The sequence below is a fragment of the Protopterus annectens genome, chromosome 2.part0 (genome assembly GCF_019279795.1).
Source record: "Protopterus annectens isolate FY-2018-M chromosome 2.part0, PAN1.0, whole genome shotgun sequence".
Classification (NCBI taxonomy): Eukaryota; Metazoa; Chordata; order Ceratodontiformes; family Protopteridae; genus Protopterus; species Protopterus annectens.
The window spans coordinates 1,673,686,437-1,673,705,870 of record NC_056728.1 but is presented as its reverse complement, the minus strand read 5'-3'; the positions used below and the strand labels follow the sequence as shown (position 1 = coordinate 1,673,705,870).

Sequence of the window (19,434 nt, the reverse complement as noted above, 5' to 3'; positions counted from 1 at the left end):
CCAGCGGATGACGACACGTGTTGTGCTCAGGTGTGGCCCACCTAAATGTGGAGTGCTCCATTTGTGCGGGGTTCAATCCCCGAGCTTTGAAGGCTAGAAAGGCCAAGTTGGCCCTCAAAGGTCTTCTGCCTGCCACTGATCCTCCTTCCTCGTCTTCAGCTTCAGTCACAGTGGCTGCCTCTCCCGCTGGCTTTCCCTCCCTCCCAGGCTGGGACTGAAACTCCTACATCTAAATCTGTGGTAGTGGAGTAAAAAGAGGTAGAGAGCGGGAGAGAGAGTCGAAAACGAAGGAAAAGAGGAAGAGGTCCCTGGACCTCTCGTCTCTGAGCAAGTCTGCACAGACCTGTGACTCCCCTTGGCTCTGTTCTCCGAGGTTCTCCCCAGAGCCAGAGGAGGCACTTTCAGTCTCCTGGGCCTCGGTTCACCGACCGGCCAGTTCAGAGTCCGTGGTCTCATCTCGGTCGACCCATTCTTTATCGGACATGGATCTGGATAAGATGATCAGGTGCTTTATCCGTACACAGATCCAGATGGGGGTCTTGCCAGTCCCCCTCCCTCAGAAGGGGGGAGCTCACTTTCCTTTTTTCAGCCCATTTCTTCTTCCCCGATCTGACCTTCGGCATTCTCAGATCCAAGGTTGGCCTTGTTCAGGGGGTTGACACCGACTGTCCTTGTGTCCTTGATGCAGACAGCTGCCCGGAGTATCTCGGATCCGACCAGTTTGGATCCGAGCTGCTCTCGGAGCAGTAGCCTGGGTGTCTGATCCGAGGGAGTGGAATCTTTCCCATCGGCTCTGACATTGTCGGGCCAGGTTCCCTCCCTTGGAGCTCCATCCACTTAGGATCCTGCTCCGATTCATGTGTCGAATACGGGGAGACAGGCCACCTTATTAGCTTCCCAGGAGGTTCAGTGTGGTAGAACTGATCGAGGCCTCTGACTGCCCCCTCGGACTCCACCCAGAACCCCTCTGCTTTGTCTATGGTCCCCATTGTGTTGCCAGAGGTACAACCTTTGCCCCAAGAGCCCCAGATGGTTCCCCCAGAGGAAAAGATGGCTTGCGAGCGCTCTCTGGAGAGCCCCACGGGAGATGTGCCTCGCAAGCATACGTGCAAGAGGAGGCACTTGGACTCCCCCAAGTCCCTAACCGAGGACACAGATTTAGATGTTGGGGAGGGCTCCCCAAGATCACCTCCCGACGATGTCTCCATTGGAGACATTATGGAAATCCTGCACAAGCGGGGAGTTTGGTCTGCCCCCAAGCCCTCCTCCGATGAGTCTGTGTTTCTGGAGGCTTTCGGCACAGGCCCGTCTATGTCTTGGGTGTCCCCTCCCGTGAATCTTTTTAGTGGATTTGATCACCTCGCGGGCATGGAAGGAACCAGATACCGTGGAGCCAATCCCCAAGCTCCCCGATAAGGTTCTGAATCCCCCTATTGACAGGCCTTCCTGGGACAAGGGCTCCCCAGTGGATGCCATGCTGGTAGCAGCAGCCATGAAGAAGGAACTATCTCAGGAAATTTCCTCAGTCCACTCTCCTGACCGAGAGTTACGGATGATGGACCACATAGGGAAGCAGGTGTATGCTTCAGCTCCACCCAAGTCCATGTCACAGGAGGACAAGGCTTCATTCTATGCAAAAATGGCCACTCTGAGAGCAGTATCAAATACAGCCATTGTGACTCCTCTCCCATGCGACGGAAGGAGCGGCTGGGTCCGGCTTGTCCATGAGGCGTAATGCCTAGCTTAGGTTGTGCCAATTCACTGAACCCTTTAAGGTGTCCTTTGCCAATGCCCCTTATGATGGTTTGACTCTTTTCGGTAAGACCGTCAAGGAGACACTAGTCCAGAGTGAGAAGGACGGGAAGACACTGTCTGCCGTCGGCATCCGCTTCTCTAACCCTCAAAGGTCCTTTTCCCAGAACCAGAGAGGGCAAAAGAAGATGGGGTTCTGGAAGTCTCAGTATTCCCAGGACACTCAGGGCTGCTCTTCCCCTAGAGGCAGAGGGGGACAGAATGGATGCCAGCTCAGAGGCTGAGGGGGTCCACGAAATTTCGGGTCTCGAGAACCATTCTCGGACAGACCCGGGCAGCAACCTTGAGGGGGTGCCCAGCTGCTCTTCTGTGGAGACAGTCGGGGGATGATTGTCTTTGCACCCAGCGGCATGGGAGTCCATAACAATGGACCGTTGGGCGCTTCATATCATATCCAGAAGATATTCTATCCCCTTTGTGGGTTCCCCCATACCTTCCAAACACCTCCCGGACGTTCCACCCATGCAAAGGGAGGCAGCAGCACAGGAAATTTCCAAGCTGCTAGGAAAATGAGCCATTGAAACCATCCCCCCCAGATCAGTCTGGTTCGGGCCTCTACTCCAGGTTCTTTTTGGTGCTAAAAAAAACATGGGATTTAAGGCCCGTCCTGGACCTCTCTACCCTGAACCTGTCAGTTGCCAAAGAAAATTTCTGGATGGCCACACTACAGTCTATCATGCTGTATCTGCAAGAGAGCGACTAGATGTGCTCTTTAGATCTCCAGGATGCTTACTATCACATAGACATGCACAGAAGCTCCAGGAGGTTCCTCCACTTCCCGATAGGGGCCAATCATTATCAATTTCGAGCCCTACCCTTTGGTCTCACCACAGCCCCTGGGGTGTTTAACAAAGTGATGGCGGTCGTAGTGGCTCACCTGAGGCTTCAGGGGATTCAGGTCTATCCATACCTGGACAGTTGGCTCCTTACTGCTCCCACCAGGCGTCTACTTTCTCAAACCAGGGATTACTTTCTGACACTTGCCCTGAGTTTGGGTATCACAATCAACACAGTCAAGTCTCTGCTAGAGCCTGTGCAGGTGATAGATTACATTGGTGCCAGGATAGACACATTACAGTGCAAAGAGTTCCTGACCTCGGAGAGAGTTCAAAACCTCAGGATGCATGTCTCCCTAATTTACCGTTCTCACCTCCCGACAGTGGAATCAGTGTTGAGGGCCCTAGACTCGATGGCGGCGACCATTCCTTCTCCTTCCATGTGCTCGGCTACACATGCGGATTCTTCAATGGACTCTAGTGGTTCAGTGGTCCATGTTGGATTTACCACTATCCAGTCCTGTCCACCTGAGTCAAGTGTGTCGGTCGTCCCTCATATGGTGGATGAGCTCTCCGGACATTTTGGAGGGGCAGTCCTTTGTTCCAGCCCCTGCCCAAACCACAGTGACCATGGATGCATTCCAACTCTGGTGGGGGGGGCATTGTTCGGACAGGACAGTCCAAGGCCTGTGGTCCCCCTTAGAGACCAGCTTGCATATCAGTGTCCTGGAGATGAAGGGCGGTCCTTCTAGAGTTGCAGGCTCTTCATGCCTTTCTTCCTCTGGGGATGATTGCCATTCAGTCAGACAACGTCAGTAGTCTGGTATATCAATAAACAGGGAGGGACCAGATCTTATCCCCTTTGTCGCGAGGCTATGAGTGTGAGAATGGGCGATCTCCACCGGTCGCTTCTCATAGCAATGCACATCCTGGGATGGTCCAACATTCTAGCGGACAGGCTAAGTCGGACTGTTCTGATGCCTTACGAGTGGTCTCTGAATCTATCAGTAGCAGAACAGATCTTCAGTGAGTGGGGTCAGCCTTGCTGTGATCTCTTCGCATCTCCTTCCAACGCGAAGTGCAGCAGGTTTTTCACTCTGAACCCCCTGCCAGGGGAGTCCCCCAAAGGCGCTCTAGTTCATGCTTGATATCCCGGTCTTCTGTATGCTTACCCGCCAGTTCCACTCATCCCGAGGTTTCTGCAGAAAGCTTGTCGACTGGGGAGCAAGGTGATCCTCATTGCCCCATTCTGGCCTGGCCAGGTATGGTTTCCCTTCCTTTGGTCTCAGCTTCTGGCTCCACCTTGGATCCTAGAAACCCATTCAGGATCTGATTTCACACCCATCGGGGGTGCCTCATCCAAGTCTGGACAGCCTGAAGCTTATGGCTTGACTGCTCTAGTTCCCGTGATTGCTAGGACTCCCGGACTTTCCTCCTCAGTTAAGTCTATTTTGATAGCTGCTCATAAGTCTTCTACCAGAAAGGTTTATCACAGCAAATGGAAATGTTTTTCTTTCTGGGCCTCTCAGAGGAGTTTCGATCCTTTTACAGCTCCTATTTCTGCCATTCTTGATTTTGTAGCTGATATTTTCCAGCATGGAGCTAGTTCTTCTACTGTCAAAGTTCAGTTGGCTGCCATTTCTCATTTTCATGTGGGTAAGAATTCTGCATCCTTGGCATCTTCTAGATTGTGTAAAGCCTTTATTAAAGGCACTTTTTTGCTACGCCCCCTGGTCAAAGATCTTGTCCCCCCGTGGGACCTTTCTGTGGGTCTCCAAGTTCTGGTTGCTCTGTCTTTCCAGCCTGCCGCAACTGCAGATCTAAAATTTCTGTCATGGAAAACAGCTTTTCTGGTGGCGATTACCTCTGCTAGAAGGATTTCGGAACTACAGGCCTTGTCCATAAAATTCCTGAACATTATTTTTCATAAAGATAGAGTTTCCCTTCTTACCAACCCATCTTTTCTTCCTAAGGTGTTGTCACCAGTCAGTATCAATCAGACTATAAATTTCAAACAAAAAGAGGTAGATACTCCAAGACAATCGAAGCCAACCAGGAAACTGCAAATCAGAGTTGAAGTAAAATCCTTTATTCCTTGAACAGTAAGCGCTTTCGCGTTGCTCAGAACGCTTCATCAGACTTTAATAAAAACAGTTGTGCTTACTCCACTTAAATATTCAAAACAACCAATAAAAACAATAAAAATTGTCACATGAAAAACACTTTGGAATAGTACATGAACAATGAATAAAAAAGGGGGGGGGATACCAAGTAGAGAAATATATGCATTATAATAAAAACTCTATATGAAAAAACACATAATGGAGTGTTTATACATATCTATAATAATGTGTGTGTATATAGGAAAATACAAATACATACGTCATACATCTATATCATTACATGTATATTATCTACTAGCGTCTGAATGGCCTATCTATCAAGAAGGGTTTCAAGGACAATTTATCATTAAGACCATGTCCTTTATCAGCTCTAAATTTAATGATCCATTTAACTTCTTCCTTCTCAGTAGTATTATTGATGTTACCTAACCTTTCAGTTACTTGTAAGTGTCCTATAACCATAAAACTGAAAACATGTGTAGATCCATTCTGTATAACATGTCTAGCTAAAGCATTTCCTTCATTTTCCTTGTGAATAGCATAGACATGTTCTCTAATTCTTTCTCTCAAAGTTCTATTGGTTTTTCCCACATAGAAACTTTGACATTTTTTACATACAGCTAGATATATAACATTTCTAGATCTACAATCTGCATAGTCATTAAACTCATATTTAATATTACTGTCAGGATGTATGAATACATGGGAGTTCATGATAAAATCACATTGGTTGCAATTCCTACAAGCGTGTGTGCCTTTTCTATATGAAATAGTCCTATTCCTATTCTTTCTTTCATAGCATAACAAACGTTTGAGGGACTTTGTTTTCTTGTAACTAATAGCAGGTCTGTCACCCACTATTTCCTTGATGTCATCATCTAATAGTAGGATATTCCAATTCTTCTTTATTATATTAACAACAGAGTTGTTGGTGTTAGTATAGGGAATTGATAACCTTTTTCTCCTATCTCTCATCCTAGTTGGGCGCTCATGCATTATATTGTCATTCTTAATGAAAGGTGTTGCTATCCTCTCACTGCATGTTTCTTGTATCACTAATAGATCCTTATTATGGTAACCTCTATTGATAAATTCGTGCTGCATGGAAGTAACTGCTGTAGATAAAGCACCATCCTCACTTATGATACGTGAATGACGTATCAATTGATTTTTTACAATATTCTTATGGATATGTGGAGGGTGCATACTATTTCTGTGCAAAATAGCATTCCTTCTACAAGGTTTTTTATAAATATCTGTTGTTAAACGACCTCTATCTAAAATTAATGTAACATCAAGGAAATTTATTTTAGTGGGTAATGTTGTAATAGGAAAGTAGTAGTTCCATTAATGTTTCTGTATCTCCCTTCCAAATCAAAAAAATATCATCCACAAAACGTCTATAATGTCTAATATTACTTGAGAAACTCATATGTTCTAATATATAGGTGACCTCCCAATACGCTAATACAAGATTTGCATATGAGTTGGCACAAGATGTCCCCATCGCCACACCTTTGGTTTGCAGATAATATTCACCATTGAACAGAAACACATTATTGTTCAAAACAATCTCCAATAACATAGTAATCCTTATAATGGCATTATTACTCATTCCTTTACTCAGCAGAAATAATCTCAAATAATCTAGTCCTACGTCATTGGGTATACAAGTGAATAGGGAGGCAACATCTAACGTTACTAAAATGTCTGACTGTGGTGGGTCATTATTGCCATTATAGATTGATAAGGTTTCAAGTAACTGTTTGGTGTCTCGTAAGATAGAACTGGTAGAATCTACTATAGGTCTAAGTGTCTTCTCTAAAAAAATAGAGATGGTTTCAGTTATCCATCCTCGACCCGAAACTATGGGTCTGAGTGGAGGATTGGTCATGGTCTTATGTATCTTGGGCAGGCCTCTAATAACAGGTATAACTGGATTTTCAATCAAAAAATATTTGTATAAATTTTCATCAATGACATCACACATTAACATGGCATATAAATCTGCATGCACAGAGTTCATCAACCTATTCAAGCCCGGCTTATCTAACTTTACATATGTAGATTCATCCGATAGCATTTCAAGCATGGTGTCATTATAATAACAGTTATCCAACAACACAATTGCTCCACCCTTATCTGCTGGTCTTATTGTTATATTTGCATTTTTCTGTAACTCAAATAATGCCATTCTCTCTTCACTAGATAGATTATAAAATTCAGGTCTCTTTTCATTACTTTCAAAATATTTCAACAAGTCATTTGTGCAAGCTCTTTCAAAGCTTTCTAATAAAGGATGTAAGTTAAGAATAAACACAGATGTTTTTTAAAAAATATTATCTACAGCATTACTTGCAGCACCATTATCAAAAAGCATTCCTAGTGCCACATTTCTAGTAAAATGCTTAATGTCTATTATGAGCTCACTAACATCCACTTCCTGCGAAGGGATGAAGGATAAGCCTTTATTTAACAACTTACTTTCAAATTCTGTCAGTATATGCTGTGACAAATTAACTACTAAGTCCGTATCACTGGTTTCAGAGCCTTCTTCTGGAACTCGAATGGTCCTCCTGAGGTTTTCCTCTTCCTGGATTTCTGGTGTGGGCTCCAGGACTGTCTCTGTTCCATACGAAAAGGGAGTGGAAAAACAAGAGTAGAATCTTCCCTCATATGTGTACCTGTTTCTTTTCCTGTACCTATATTATGCATGAGCGCCCAACTAGGATGAGAGATAGGAGAAAAAGGTTATCAATTCCCTATACTAACACCAACAACTCTGTTAATATAATAAAGAAGAATTGGAATATCCTACTATCAGATGATGACATCAAGGAAATAGTAGGTGACAGACCTGCTATTAGTTACAAGAACACAAAGTCCCTCAAACGTTTGTTATGCTATGAAAGAAAGAATAGGAATAGGACTATTTCATATAGAAAAGGCACACACGCTTGTAGGAATTGCAACCAATGTGATTTTATCATGAACTCCCATGTATTCATACATCCTGACAGTAATATTAAATATGAGTTTAATGACTATGCAGATTGTAGATCTAGAAATGTTATATATCTAGCTGTATGTAAAAAATGTCAAAGTTTCTATGTGGGAAAAACCAATAGAACTTTGAGAGAAAGAATTAGAGAACATGTCTATGCTATTCACAAGGAAAATGAAGGAAATGCTTTAGCTAGACATGTTATACAGAATGGATCTACACATGTTTTCAGTTCTATGGTTATAGGACACTTACAAGTAACTGAAAGGTTAGGTAACATCAATAATACTACTGAGAAGGAAGAAGTTAAATGGATCATTAAATTTAGAGCTGATAAAGGACATGGTCTTAATGATAAATTGTCCTTGAAACCCTTCTTGATAGATAGGCCATTCAGACGCTAGTAGATAATATACATGTAATGATATAGATGTATGACGATGTATTTGTATTTTCCTATATACACACACATTATTATAGATATGTATAAACACTCCATTATGTGTTTTTTCATATAGAGTTTTTATTATAATGCATATATTTCTCTACTTGGTATCTCCCCCCCCCCTTTTTATTCATTGTTCATGTACTATTCCAAAGTGTTTTTCATGTGACAATTTTTATTGTTTTTATTGGTTGTTTTGAATATTTAAGTGGAGTAAGCACAACTGTTTTTATTAAAGTCTGATGAAGCGTTCTGAGCAACGCGAAAGCGCTTACTGTTCAAGGAATAAAGGATTTTACTTCAACTCTGATTTGCAGTTTCCTGGTTGGCTTCGATTGTCTTGGAGTATCTACCTCTTTTTGTTTGGACTTTATTTTCTCTATATGAGGTGATACCTTACCCTGTTTTGTGTTCTTTTTTTCATTATCAGACTATAAATTTGCCTGTGTTATTTCCCAATTTTACCAAAAGGATGGAATACAAACTACACATGTTGGATGTTCATAGACAATTTCGATTCTATTTACACAGGACAAAACATTTTCGTAAATCTGATCAGTTGTTTGTTTTGTTCTATAGACCTTTTTTGGGAAAACTTATTTCCAAGGTCACTATAGCTAGATGGATTTCTTCATGCATCCTGCAGGTCTGTAAGGACAAAGGCATGTCTCCTCCAGGTCAGGTTAAAGCTCATTCCACTAGGTCCATGGCTACATCTGCAGCTTTCTGGTCTAGGGTGTCTTTGGATGACATTTCCTCTGCAGCTTCTTGGTCCTCATCTCATACGTTTATTTCCCATTACAAATTGGATTTGACATCTCGAAGGAGAGCATTTTATGGCTCCGCGGTGCTCCAGAATTTCATTCGATGAATGCCTCCCAGGAGTTTAGTAGCTGGGGACTCTGTCCCACAGGTTGAAGACCGAATGAAGTAAACTACTTCAGATAAGGAAGTTATGTACTCACCATAATGTTCCATCGGAGTAGTTGTACTTCATTTGTCTTCAGCCATCCCTCCCTTCTTCCCCTGGACCTTGGTGCATGTTCTGCCTATGGGCTGTAGTATAGGTCACAAGTATGTTATCAGGTCGGGTACTAAGTATAAGTTCTGCAAACTCGATCTGAGGATGGAAGGCAGTGGAGGTGTATTATGGGTAAGGGAGGAGTTTGGAGCTCGGAGCTGATGCTAGTAATTTTTGCTGGCTCAGATTCAGTACGGATCCATATTCCCACAGGTTAAAGACAAATGAAGTACAACTACTCAGGCTGCCGTTCTTTAATCTCCTGCATTATCTTTGTTGCCTCTTCCATTGCAACTTTTGTTTCCTTCTTTCTTTCCTCCATCTCCTAATGATAGCCATTTTCTGTTGTCATTATTAATGTCACTTATGTGTGACTATATCATCCTTCTGTTTTCTGGGTTCCAGCTTAACAGCAGCAGTTCACTCTTTAATTGTGCTTCTGGACCTAATATTTTTCCAGTATCTACTGCAGTTTCTTTTAAAATTCTACATGCTCCATACAGCCCCAGAATGCATGTCCCAATTCTGTTTCCTTATAGGTCCATAGGCAAATATTAGGCTGTCAGTCTATAGGCTGTTCAAGCCTAACCAATAATCAGAGGTATGTACCTTCTGTTTCTGAGATACAGACCTTAACCATTATGCCAACCCCTCTCCCAATATAACAGCTTCTGTTTCATAGGTAGATAGTAAGCAATCAGTCTGCAGGCCATTACATGCCTAGACAATAAACAGTGACCAGAATTGGAGTAAACATGATGCCCATTATGCCGACCCCCCCCCCCCCGACCCCTAAATATCCACTGAAAAACCTTGACTGGGAATAAAACCCAGGCTGTGGCAGTGAGAACACCAAATCCTAACCTCTAGGTCACCAGCAACTCACCTTCTTAAATCAGAATCAAAAGTTGGACACTGTATCTGTGAGGTAAAGACCTTAACTGTTATGCCAACTCACGCTGTGTTCTGTGTTTTACCTCCAACTCGTCTTCATCAGCCTGTGGGAATATTTTTTAATCATTTGCTAGGCATATACAATTATCTGTAAAGGCATTTATGTGCAAATATTGTAAGCCTTCACAATTTAAAGACATATCATGAAGCAGAACTATCTGCATCCATTGTTCTCCTGTTTTTTTGTCTGTCTAGCCTCCCATTCCGGTTCCTAAATATATTCTCAGCTTGGCTTTTATAGTTGTCGCTCAAATTTTTGTATGCTGTGGTTATCGTTTTTGCATTTAGTGCTGTGCTGTTTCTTGCCTGTGCAAGTAGTTCTAGCACAGATTTCTCCTCTTACCATTTTGACCTCTTTACCACTGCTGAAATTCTATTACCAATTCTATAGATGCCATGTGCTCCCTTCTTTGTATCAGAATTTCTTTTGGCATCCTCCCATTTCTTTATGTCTTCCCTTTTGATCATCTCTTCTCAATATCTTAGTTCCTCTTTTAACATCATCCATCTTTTTGCTGTTTTCTCATTTCTTAAACATCTTTATTGAAACATCCCATTAAAATGGTAACACTAGATAATGATTGTAGTCAATTTTGCAGTATTGATTCTTTGGGTCTTCCTCCCATGTAAAAGCCCACAACTGGCTCGATTTCCAGAGTCTTTACATCATCCCCAGTCAATGGACATCCAAGGACCAGCTTCTGGATGTCATGGTATAAGAGGGGCATGGTCTTCTGCAGGTAGGAAGACCCAGAGGATTTGTACTGCAGCACTGATCTACTTGAACATCAACAGTTTTGGTAAGTGGGACACAACTGTACTTTAACATGCATTAATAGGAAAACAAACCATAACAATTTCCACTGTTATTGTCATACAGTATACATACATGTTTTCTTTTTAACAGTAAAAATTAAAACAGAATAGAAACACACCCTGCACTTGACTTTAAAAACCACAAACTAAAAGCAAGAAAAAAAATCTGAAATCCATTAAATTGTTCCTGTAAACCAACACTTTAATACATATAGAGTAAGCTCTTTCTTCTGTTCGCAAGCAGATTTCTTCAGACTCTTAACTACCAGATAATACTCTTCTCCTAAAACAGTAAAAAAAAAAAAATGACAGCATATAAATCACATCCAGTCACGTCTCTTCTTTAAAATCATGTCTTGTACTTATTCTTAAGCTACTGTTTATTGGAAACTAATTTAAAATGAATATGATCATTCAAGCCTGCCAAATTTGTGGCATTTAATCTTATTTGCCACTCATATCCCTTGGTGTCTAACTTGTTCTTAATATCTCCACCTCTAACATTGGGTTCTACAGCATCTAACACATTAAAATGCGCGTTTTAAAAAGTTTATTTTAAAGTATTGTCCAAACAAAATAGCTCTGCCATTCTTCTTTATTGCATGGCCAGGTTTATATATTATTGAAATTGATTTCCTATTAGTTCTACCCAAGTAAAATGCTTGGCATGCAAGCTGTTCTGCAATGTTAATTACATTGAAAATGTTACTGTTGCAACATTTTGGTGTGACTTAACTTGTTCCTATGTTCAGTCAGAAGAAAAGAATGTTTGCTACAAATCTGCATTGATTGCACATATTATGGCTATGTTCCTTTTATTTTTAAATTGCTTCCATCTCACTTTCCTGACTTTCAAACATATTATTGATCTAACATTTTTTTAATTATAATGGGTGCTGCATTTTCATAGCCTATTGTGATTGATTTTTTTATGATTCAGTGTTTTTAATCAGTATTTTGTGATTTGAAGGGAAAAAAAAACGTCTGCACTTACTGAAATTTAGACATGATGTCAAATATTGGCCAAATGAGGGTGTACACTTGAAAAGTTCTCACATTTTTTTAGTATAGGTTAATATGCTGATGTCTTTTGTATCACAGTGAACTTATATTATGAGAATATTTGTTTGCATCTTCTGCAGGGTTTGGATATCAATCTGAACTGGAGCTGAGGGTGGCTGAAGCTGCAAGGAGGCAATACAACAAGCTGAAGATGCAGACAAAGGCTGAAATCAGACAAACTATAGACCAGCTCTTAGTGGGAGAGTATATTGTAAGTGATGTCAATTATTTCTTATTCTCTGCCTTTATATCTTACCCCAACAAGACTTAAAAAGTAAAAAGTCTTGGGCATTCAGAGCCATGTAGTTGAGACACTGCTATGTCTTGAGTGAGGGGTTATTTGCATATTTCCCCATGGGCCTCCACTGCAGGTGGTTTTAGGTACTGTACAGTTAAGCCGCTAGCTAAGCTGGGTCTTTCTTGCAGTTCTTTTACTAAGTAGACTTCAAAGGATTTTTCTTCATGTACATAGCAAATGTTGGAGATATGATGGGGAAGAGGGAGGTACTTGAGAACTTGTTTTTTGGGAATGTAATAAATTAGCAGATTTTAAAAGTTTTATATGGAGTACTCTGACAGAAGTGTTGTGGAAGTAAATGGTAACCAGTATGGAAATTATTCTTTTGAACTGTGATATGTCACCTTAATTGTGTAGATATAGTAAGGTCTTACTGAGCTTAAAAAGAGCTGTTGTCTGATCTTTCTTGCTGCAGTTCATTGAATGTTGTATACATTACTCACTGTCAGTTTGATGTGTTGGCCTCCTTTGAGAGTTGCAGATAAATGTCCTACAGAAGAGTTTTATTGCTCATCTTTTTATAGTAGTTTGCTAGATGTCTGATAATGCCTGTAAAGAAGTAGAAACATCTGAATTATTGTTTGGAGAGTGGAAAGCAAATTCCATATAAATATTTCCACACGTATTTATCTTGTCTAGGGCCTGAACATTAGGTAGATAACTATGCACATTGCTCCAAAGTCAACACAAGGACAAGCCTTTGCAGGGCAAAATTTCTTTATTAAAATATGTAGGTGAAAAAAGCATTTGCTTGGTAAAATTTTTTACTGGTATCAGTAAAGACTTCCACAAACCTCCTCTTGGAAGACAAACACCCCAAGGAGAAGATTTGGAAAACTGATGACGATGTTTTCAACTCAGAAGTTTTCAATAGGTTTGGCAACACCAGGATCAATGAGTTGCATTTGTAGCCTCCATCCTCAGAGTTAGTCTTGGCCAAAACTTCTTTTGAAGCCACCACACCTTTGGCTTCAAGGCACATCCTCCTGGACATTAACCTTCATGCGATTTTTTGGATTGGAGGCCACATAGTTATCCATGAAGGGAAGGGTGATTTTGCACAAAAGGATAAAGGGATGTTATTTCAGGAATAGAAGTGGATTTATGTTTAAGCAATTTTTGTAAGACTGTTGCACATAAAAAAGGAGATATGATTTAAGAGAAATCTGGACTGGGGGTCGCAGGCTTGGACAAATTTGAAAACTGTATACAAAGTAATATATGAAATGTCCTATACATTGTTCAAAATATGTGTGTAGTTCATTAGAGAGGGTAACCAGAAACCTGGTTTATTGGAAAGAAGCACATTTAATTAACTAATGCCTTAAAAAGTTGCAGTGCATGTGGGGAACCTTGATGGTCTAGGAAAGCGTAGTAAACTGTAGTAAATATGATTGTTCAGTACAGAAAGAAAAAGGTTCGTAGTGTGTAGAAGAAGATAATGTCAAAGATGATATTATTGACAAATATAAGGGAGAGAAAAGTTACATAGTAAAGGGAAGTGAATGAAAAGATTGTTGCTGGGCCAGAAAACACAAGTATGCAAAAAGAACCTGGGATATGAATTATTAATATATGTTGAAGAAATTTCCAAATGTGACCAGACAAACTCTGTAATACTGTATCTGGTATTCGTTGTCTCAGAACAAATTCTTGCCAAACAGTTAATTCGATCAGAGCTACTTCAATTCTATTATAACATAGCTAGACAGATGATGAGACTAATGCACAATTGGTCTAAACGTCACTACCAAGTGAAGCATACTGTCCAGTTTATATACTCTTTTCAACCAATGTTATTTTTAATGTCCTTGTGACTTGTTCTTCTGGTTTGTCTGTGTCATGAAAAAGTCCATGGTTATTTCATGCCCTTTTTTTGTCCTCGCTGTATCTGAAGACTTCACAAAAGTCTCTCCATGTCATCTTTGCATCACCTGACCTGTCTGCATTTTATTTATGCATCTGAAAGCCAAGAAAGTCAACTTCCTTTTTTTTCTATAACAGGATGCCTTTACAGTAAAGCCCACAGCTATATGTTATTAATATCTAAGCTGAACATTACAAGAAATAACTGTTCTTGCAAAGCAAGCCATATTATTTTGAAAACTGCTGTTTGGCCTTGCACATTTCCTTCACTGTACACACAGTATAATTTTGGGGAAAGCATTTTAATTTACACAATATCTATCATATGTGAGCAGTTGAAATTAGAAGAAAAAGAGGTAAATCTAGTTGGCTAAAGAATCAGTATAAGAAAAAGAATGTTTGAAAAATACTCTAAGGTAATAAAAAGCATGTTTGCATTAATATTTATTATTATCCGTGAATGTGTATAGTTTGAAAAATGGGTTTACTATCAGAAGATCGATGAGTGCTCCATTGAAGCTGGGAATTTTGAGACAAGAGCACTGAAAACCACAACACTGAAGACAAGTAACCCCGAAACTCTACTGGATTGAGAAACTCCCTACCAGTGTGGACACAGAAACAAGCACTAATGTGCAGGAGGGCAGGTTCCAGGATTCAATATTACAGGTTTCAGTATGTTTGGATTTCAGTGCTTTCATCTTGAGATACCCTGTTTTGATGGAACACACCTTGACTTTCTGATTGTAAGCCTGAAAAACGTACAGAAGAAGATAAGCTGTAATGCAGTGGTTACAACACTGTTGACAAAAAGTTGTTTGCAAGATATTAGATTTTTGAAAGTATAAGTGAGAAATATTTCAGGTGTTAAGGGAGAGCAGTTAGGTAGACTTCAGGAAGAGATGAGTGTTCTGAAGCAGCTGTATTGGTGAATATAGAGTGTGGATGTTCTTCGTGTTTCACTGTTGCAGGCATTACATTTGGGTTATCTGCTTGCAGGTTGCCCTGAGTCGGCCTGATTAACAAAGTCTTGGGTCCTGCATCGGTTGCTGTCCCTTTTTCCATGATGTCAGGTCATCAAGGGTATATAACATGCAGCCGACGCCATTACATCGGTCTTTCTTGCTGTACGGTGCCCGAAGCAGAATCAGTTCACAAGTGCTGGTCGGCCGACTCCTTAAGTTTTCGTTTTCGAGTTTCAGAACCGAAGTCTTCAACTAAAGCTAAGTACCCCGTTGGGGAAACATTTTCTTGTTCCTTACCGATGTCAGTAAAAGTTAATAATTGCATTACTTGTGGAAAGCAAATACCTCATAAAGATTTTCATTCGTACTGTATTCCTTGCCTAGACCCTGACCACGACATACCTTGCTGTCGGTTTTATGCTTTATTTAATCAGTGTACTATCCGTCGTCGGTATATTTTTGTCTCTAAATATTTCGGTTCTCGGTTTAATTATCCAGAAATGTCATCGGTTAGCCATCCAAATACTGGGATTCTGAAAAAAACGCAAAGATAAAGACAGAGACAGGCCGCCGAGGTCCAAAACTGCCGACGACGCTTCTAAGCCAGTCGCCAGTTCGCCAGTACTCAGTGAGGCACTTTCGCAGCCCCTGATACCCACTACTTCTGATTCACAGGCCTCTGCTGAGACCCATTCGAAGTCCAGTATGCCGCAAGATGCTTCAACTATGGAACCCGCGGATGTCTCTACCTTGGATGGGTCCGGAGCTGCTGTGCAGGCACCGGCTTCTGAGAGTGTATTCAGGCCTACGGACTTGCATATTAAGTTGACGCCTCCTTCATTACTTAGGCCTAAATCTCGATCCATGTCCAAAAAACTGATACTCAGGCCTCTATGCCTTAAAAACAAATGATAAGAATGGCTGAAGATCTAATAACTCTAATCAGGGGTAGCCAACCCACCCCCACCCCCTTCTAAGAGGCTTAGAACTGAGGTTGATTATGAATCTTCTGATCAGGATTCTGTTTTTTCTGACTCTTCTGATGACCTGGATTTGTCCTTACCTACTTATGAGGATTCTGATGCAGAGGACTCTATTCCCTCTGCTTCCCCTCCTGAGGATTTTTCTTTTGGGGAAACCTTACATACTCGTAAGGGAGCATTTCCACTGGGAATGCCAGGATTTTTCTGATTCAAAAAAGAGGCTTAGGGATTTTCTTCTCCTACCTCAGCATAGGCCTTTAGCTATTCCTCCTGTACTAGACATTGTTGATGATGCTTTCTCGGAATCTAGTTTGCCCCCTGATTCCCTGCCTCCTGCTCCCAGAAAACCTGACAGATACTACAGGGTCCCCGAGTCCCACAATTTCCTTTTCAAAAATCCTATTGCAGATCCAGAGACTATTTCACAGGGGCCCAAGGGCATTAAGGCTTCTACTGCTAAAAATCCTACCCCTTCTGATAGAGAATCCAGGGAGCTGGCTAGATTGGGTAAGAAGGTTTACACTTCTGCAACCTTGGCCATTAAGGCTTTAAACTGCCAGTTTCTTATGTTAAAATATCAGCAACATGTTATTGGACTGCTTAAACTGAACATGATGTTGATTCCTGACTGTGTGGAAAATAAAGACTTACAGGACTGGAAAACATACTTTGCAATGTGGTTTTAATTCATTAGAGGCCTCTTGCAGGGCTGCTGTTACTGGATCTGTGCTCAGAAGGCATACTTGGCTTAAGGAGCAATCTTTGACTGATCATGTTAAAGCTAAATTGTTGGATGCTCCTTTAAATCATGACCGCCTGTTTGGCAGCAAGGCTGAGGAAGTTCTTAAAAAGATGTAAGATAAAAGCTAAATCTGTGCAAACTGTTAAAGGTTTTTTACAAGTTCAGCCTCCTAGATTTAGTAAGCACTAGCCCTCTAAGAATTGGTCCTTTCCAGCCCCTTCCAGGTCTTCTCAAGTCAAACCCAAACACAGCAAAAACCCCAGGTTTCTGTCCCAGGGGACTCACAGAACTAAGCAGTGGGGGGCCTCCACTTCCAAGTCTGGGAACAATAAGACTCCCCCCTATGGTAAACTGTCTCAATAACTTCCTTTTAAAATTTCCAAGCACTCATCCCCCTTTGGGGGAAAGATTGCTCTTCATGCAAAGAATTGGGAACTCATTACCCAGGACAAATGGGTTTTAAATATAGTGTCCCAGGGATACAGATTTCACTTCCACACGCTGCCAACTCCAAGTGGGTGGCCAGAACTACCCCCAAATCAGTGGGCAGAGGCCCAAAATCAAGTACTTTCTCTGTTAAGCATGGGGGCTATTCAGCTGGTACCAGAAGAGGAAAAGGGATAAGGTTTCTACTCGAGACCTTTCCTGGTACCCAGCAAAGACAATTTATGGCATCCTGTCCTGGACCTGTCTACTCTAAACACCTTTTTGGAGATTCCAAAATTCAAGATGCTGACTCTTCACCAATTACTTCCTATGCTAGGCAAAGATGCCTGGTTGGCAACACTAGATTTAAAAGAAGCATACCTGCACATCCCAATCAAGGAATCTTGCAGAAGATACCTATGCTTTAAAGCAGACTACACGCACTATCAGTTCTCTGCACTGCCCTTTGGCTTATCTACTGCACCCAGGGTATTCCAAAGGGCCTAGCTCCAGTTATTGCATTTTGCAGGCAAAGAAATATTCAAATATACCCATACCTGGACGATTGTCTAATTCAGGCAGAAAACCAGGATATACTTTTGAAGCATCTGGCCTTTGTAAAAAGGGTTCTAACTTGTCTGGGGTACACCATAAACAAAAAGAAATCACACCTGGTACCCAGTCAACAAATTATATTCCTGGGAGTAAGCTTGAATACAACTTCCCAGATGGCTTAACTCACGCCAGAAAAGCAAATTCATTTGACAGCCTATTTCCCACAAGTGGCCACAAAAACCCTGCAATCTGCAAGACAAATACTGCAAGCCATGGGGTTCATGGCCTCCAGCATTCTTTACATATGCAAGACTGCATGTGGGGAAATTACAGTGGTATCTAAAAAGCCTATAGTGTCAACATTCTCAAAACCTAGAAACAATGATTCCTATCATACCTTGCCTATGCCTAGAGTTCCTTTGGTGGGCAGAGGCCTGCCACCTAAACAAGGGACTACGTTTCACACCACCCCTTGGCGCCCAAACCCTAACAACAGATGCATCAGACTATACACCCCTTCTGTGTCTCTGCTCGACAGTGGCACAGGAAAATAACTTTCTTGGGTGGCTTAAGCCAGGGAACCTTGTTGGCTAGGCTTACGTAGGCCCTTGGGCCGATAGCCTAGTACCTACCTATGAACCTATGCATGGGGGACTCGCCTGGCAGGGAAGTGCATTCAGGGCAAATGGAACCCAAGTCAAATGCACCTGCATATCAATCAAAAAGAAATGTTAGCTGTACAGAATGCTCTGACAGTTTAAGGACCACATTCTTCCAGGACAACTAATGGTAAAGATGGACAACACCACTGTTATGTGCTACATAAACAAGCAGGGGGGTACACAGCCTTACCCCCTCTGCAGACTAGCCATGGCATTGTGGAGCACAGCCTTGAGCTACCAAGTGCACCTACAAGCTCAGTGCCTGCCAGGAAAATTAAATACAGTGGCAGATGGACTACGCAGAAACCTCATGGACCCACACGAGTAGAAACTGGAACCAAGGATTTTCAACATGTTGACAAGCAAATTGGGGATCCCAGATACAGACCTGTTTGCCTCTCCCCAGAACTACCAATTGGACATATTTTGCACAAGGACTCCCCACAAACAAGCCTGGAAAGTGGATGCTCTGTCCTTCAGCTGGAAAAACTATGCCTCCCCCCCTCTGCCCCTGCTCTCCAAAGTACTAGTAAAAGTCAAACAGGACAAACCAAGGATGATTTTGATTGCTACAGACTGGCCGCGCCAACACTGATACCCCCTCCTACGCAGTGTGTCATGGTTATCTCCATGGCACCTGCATCAGACTCCTTCCTTGCTGTCTCAGCAGGAGAACCAGATTCTGCAGCCTCAGCTTCCAACACTGAACCTTGCAGCCTGGCTAATTATTTAATCTCTACTTTACCATCCCTCAGCATACTTGTGATGGATATCATCTTAGTGGCAAGGAGGTCTAGTACTAGGAAATCTTATGCTGAAAAATGGAAAAGATTCTGTGCCTGGAACCAGTCTCAAGGGATGAGCACAGCAGCACCCAATTTACCTCAGATTTTACAATACTTAACTGAGATGCTTCACAAGGGC

The 19,434-nt window shown here is 41.8% G+C and overlaps 1 protein-coding gene across 1 annotated transcript in view; it reads left to right on the top strand.

Moving 5' to 3' along the window:
- VPS13D (vacuolar protein sorting 13 homolog D) overlaps positions 1 to 19,434 on the top strand; it is a 3,321,573-nt gene that overhangs the window by 851,559 nt on the left and 2,450,580 nt on the right. Inside the window, exon 17 of the mRNA XM_044060428.1 lies at positions 12,094 to 12,224. Within this exon, the coding sequence (XP_043916363.1) occupies positions 12,094 to 12,224 (131 nt within the window). The remainder of the gene's footprint in view (positions 1 to 12,093; positions 12,225 to 19,434) is intronic.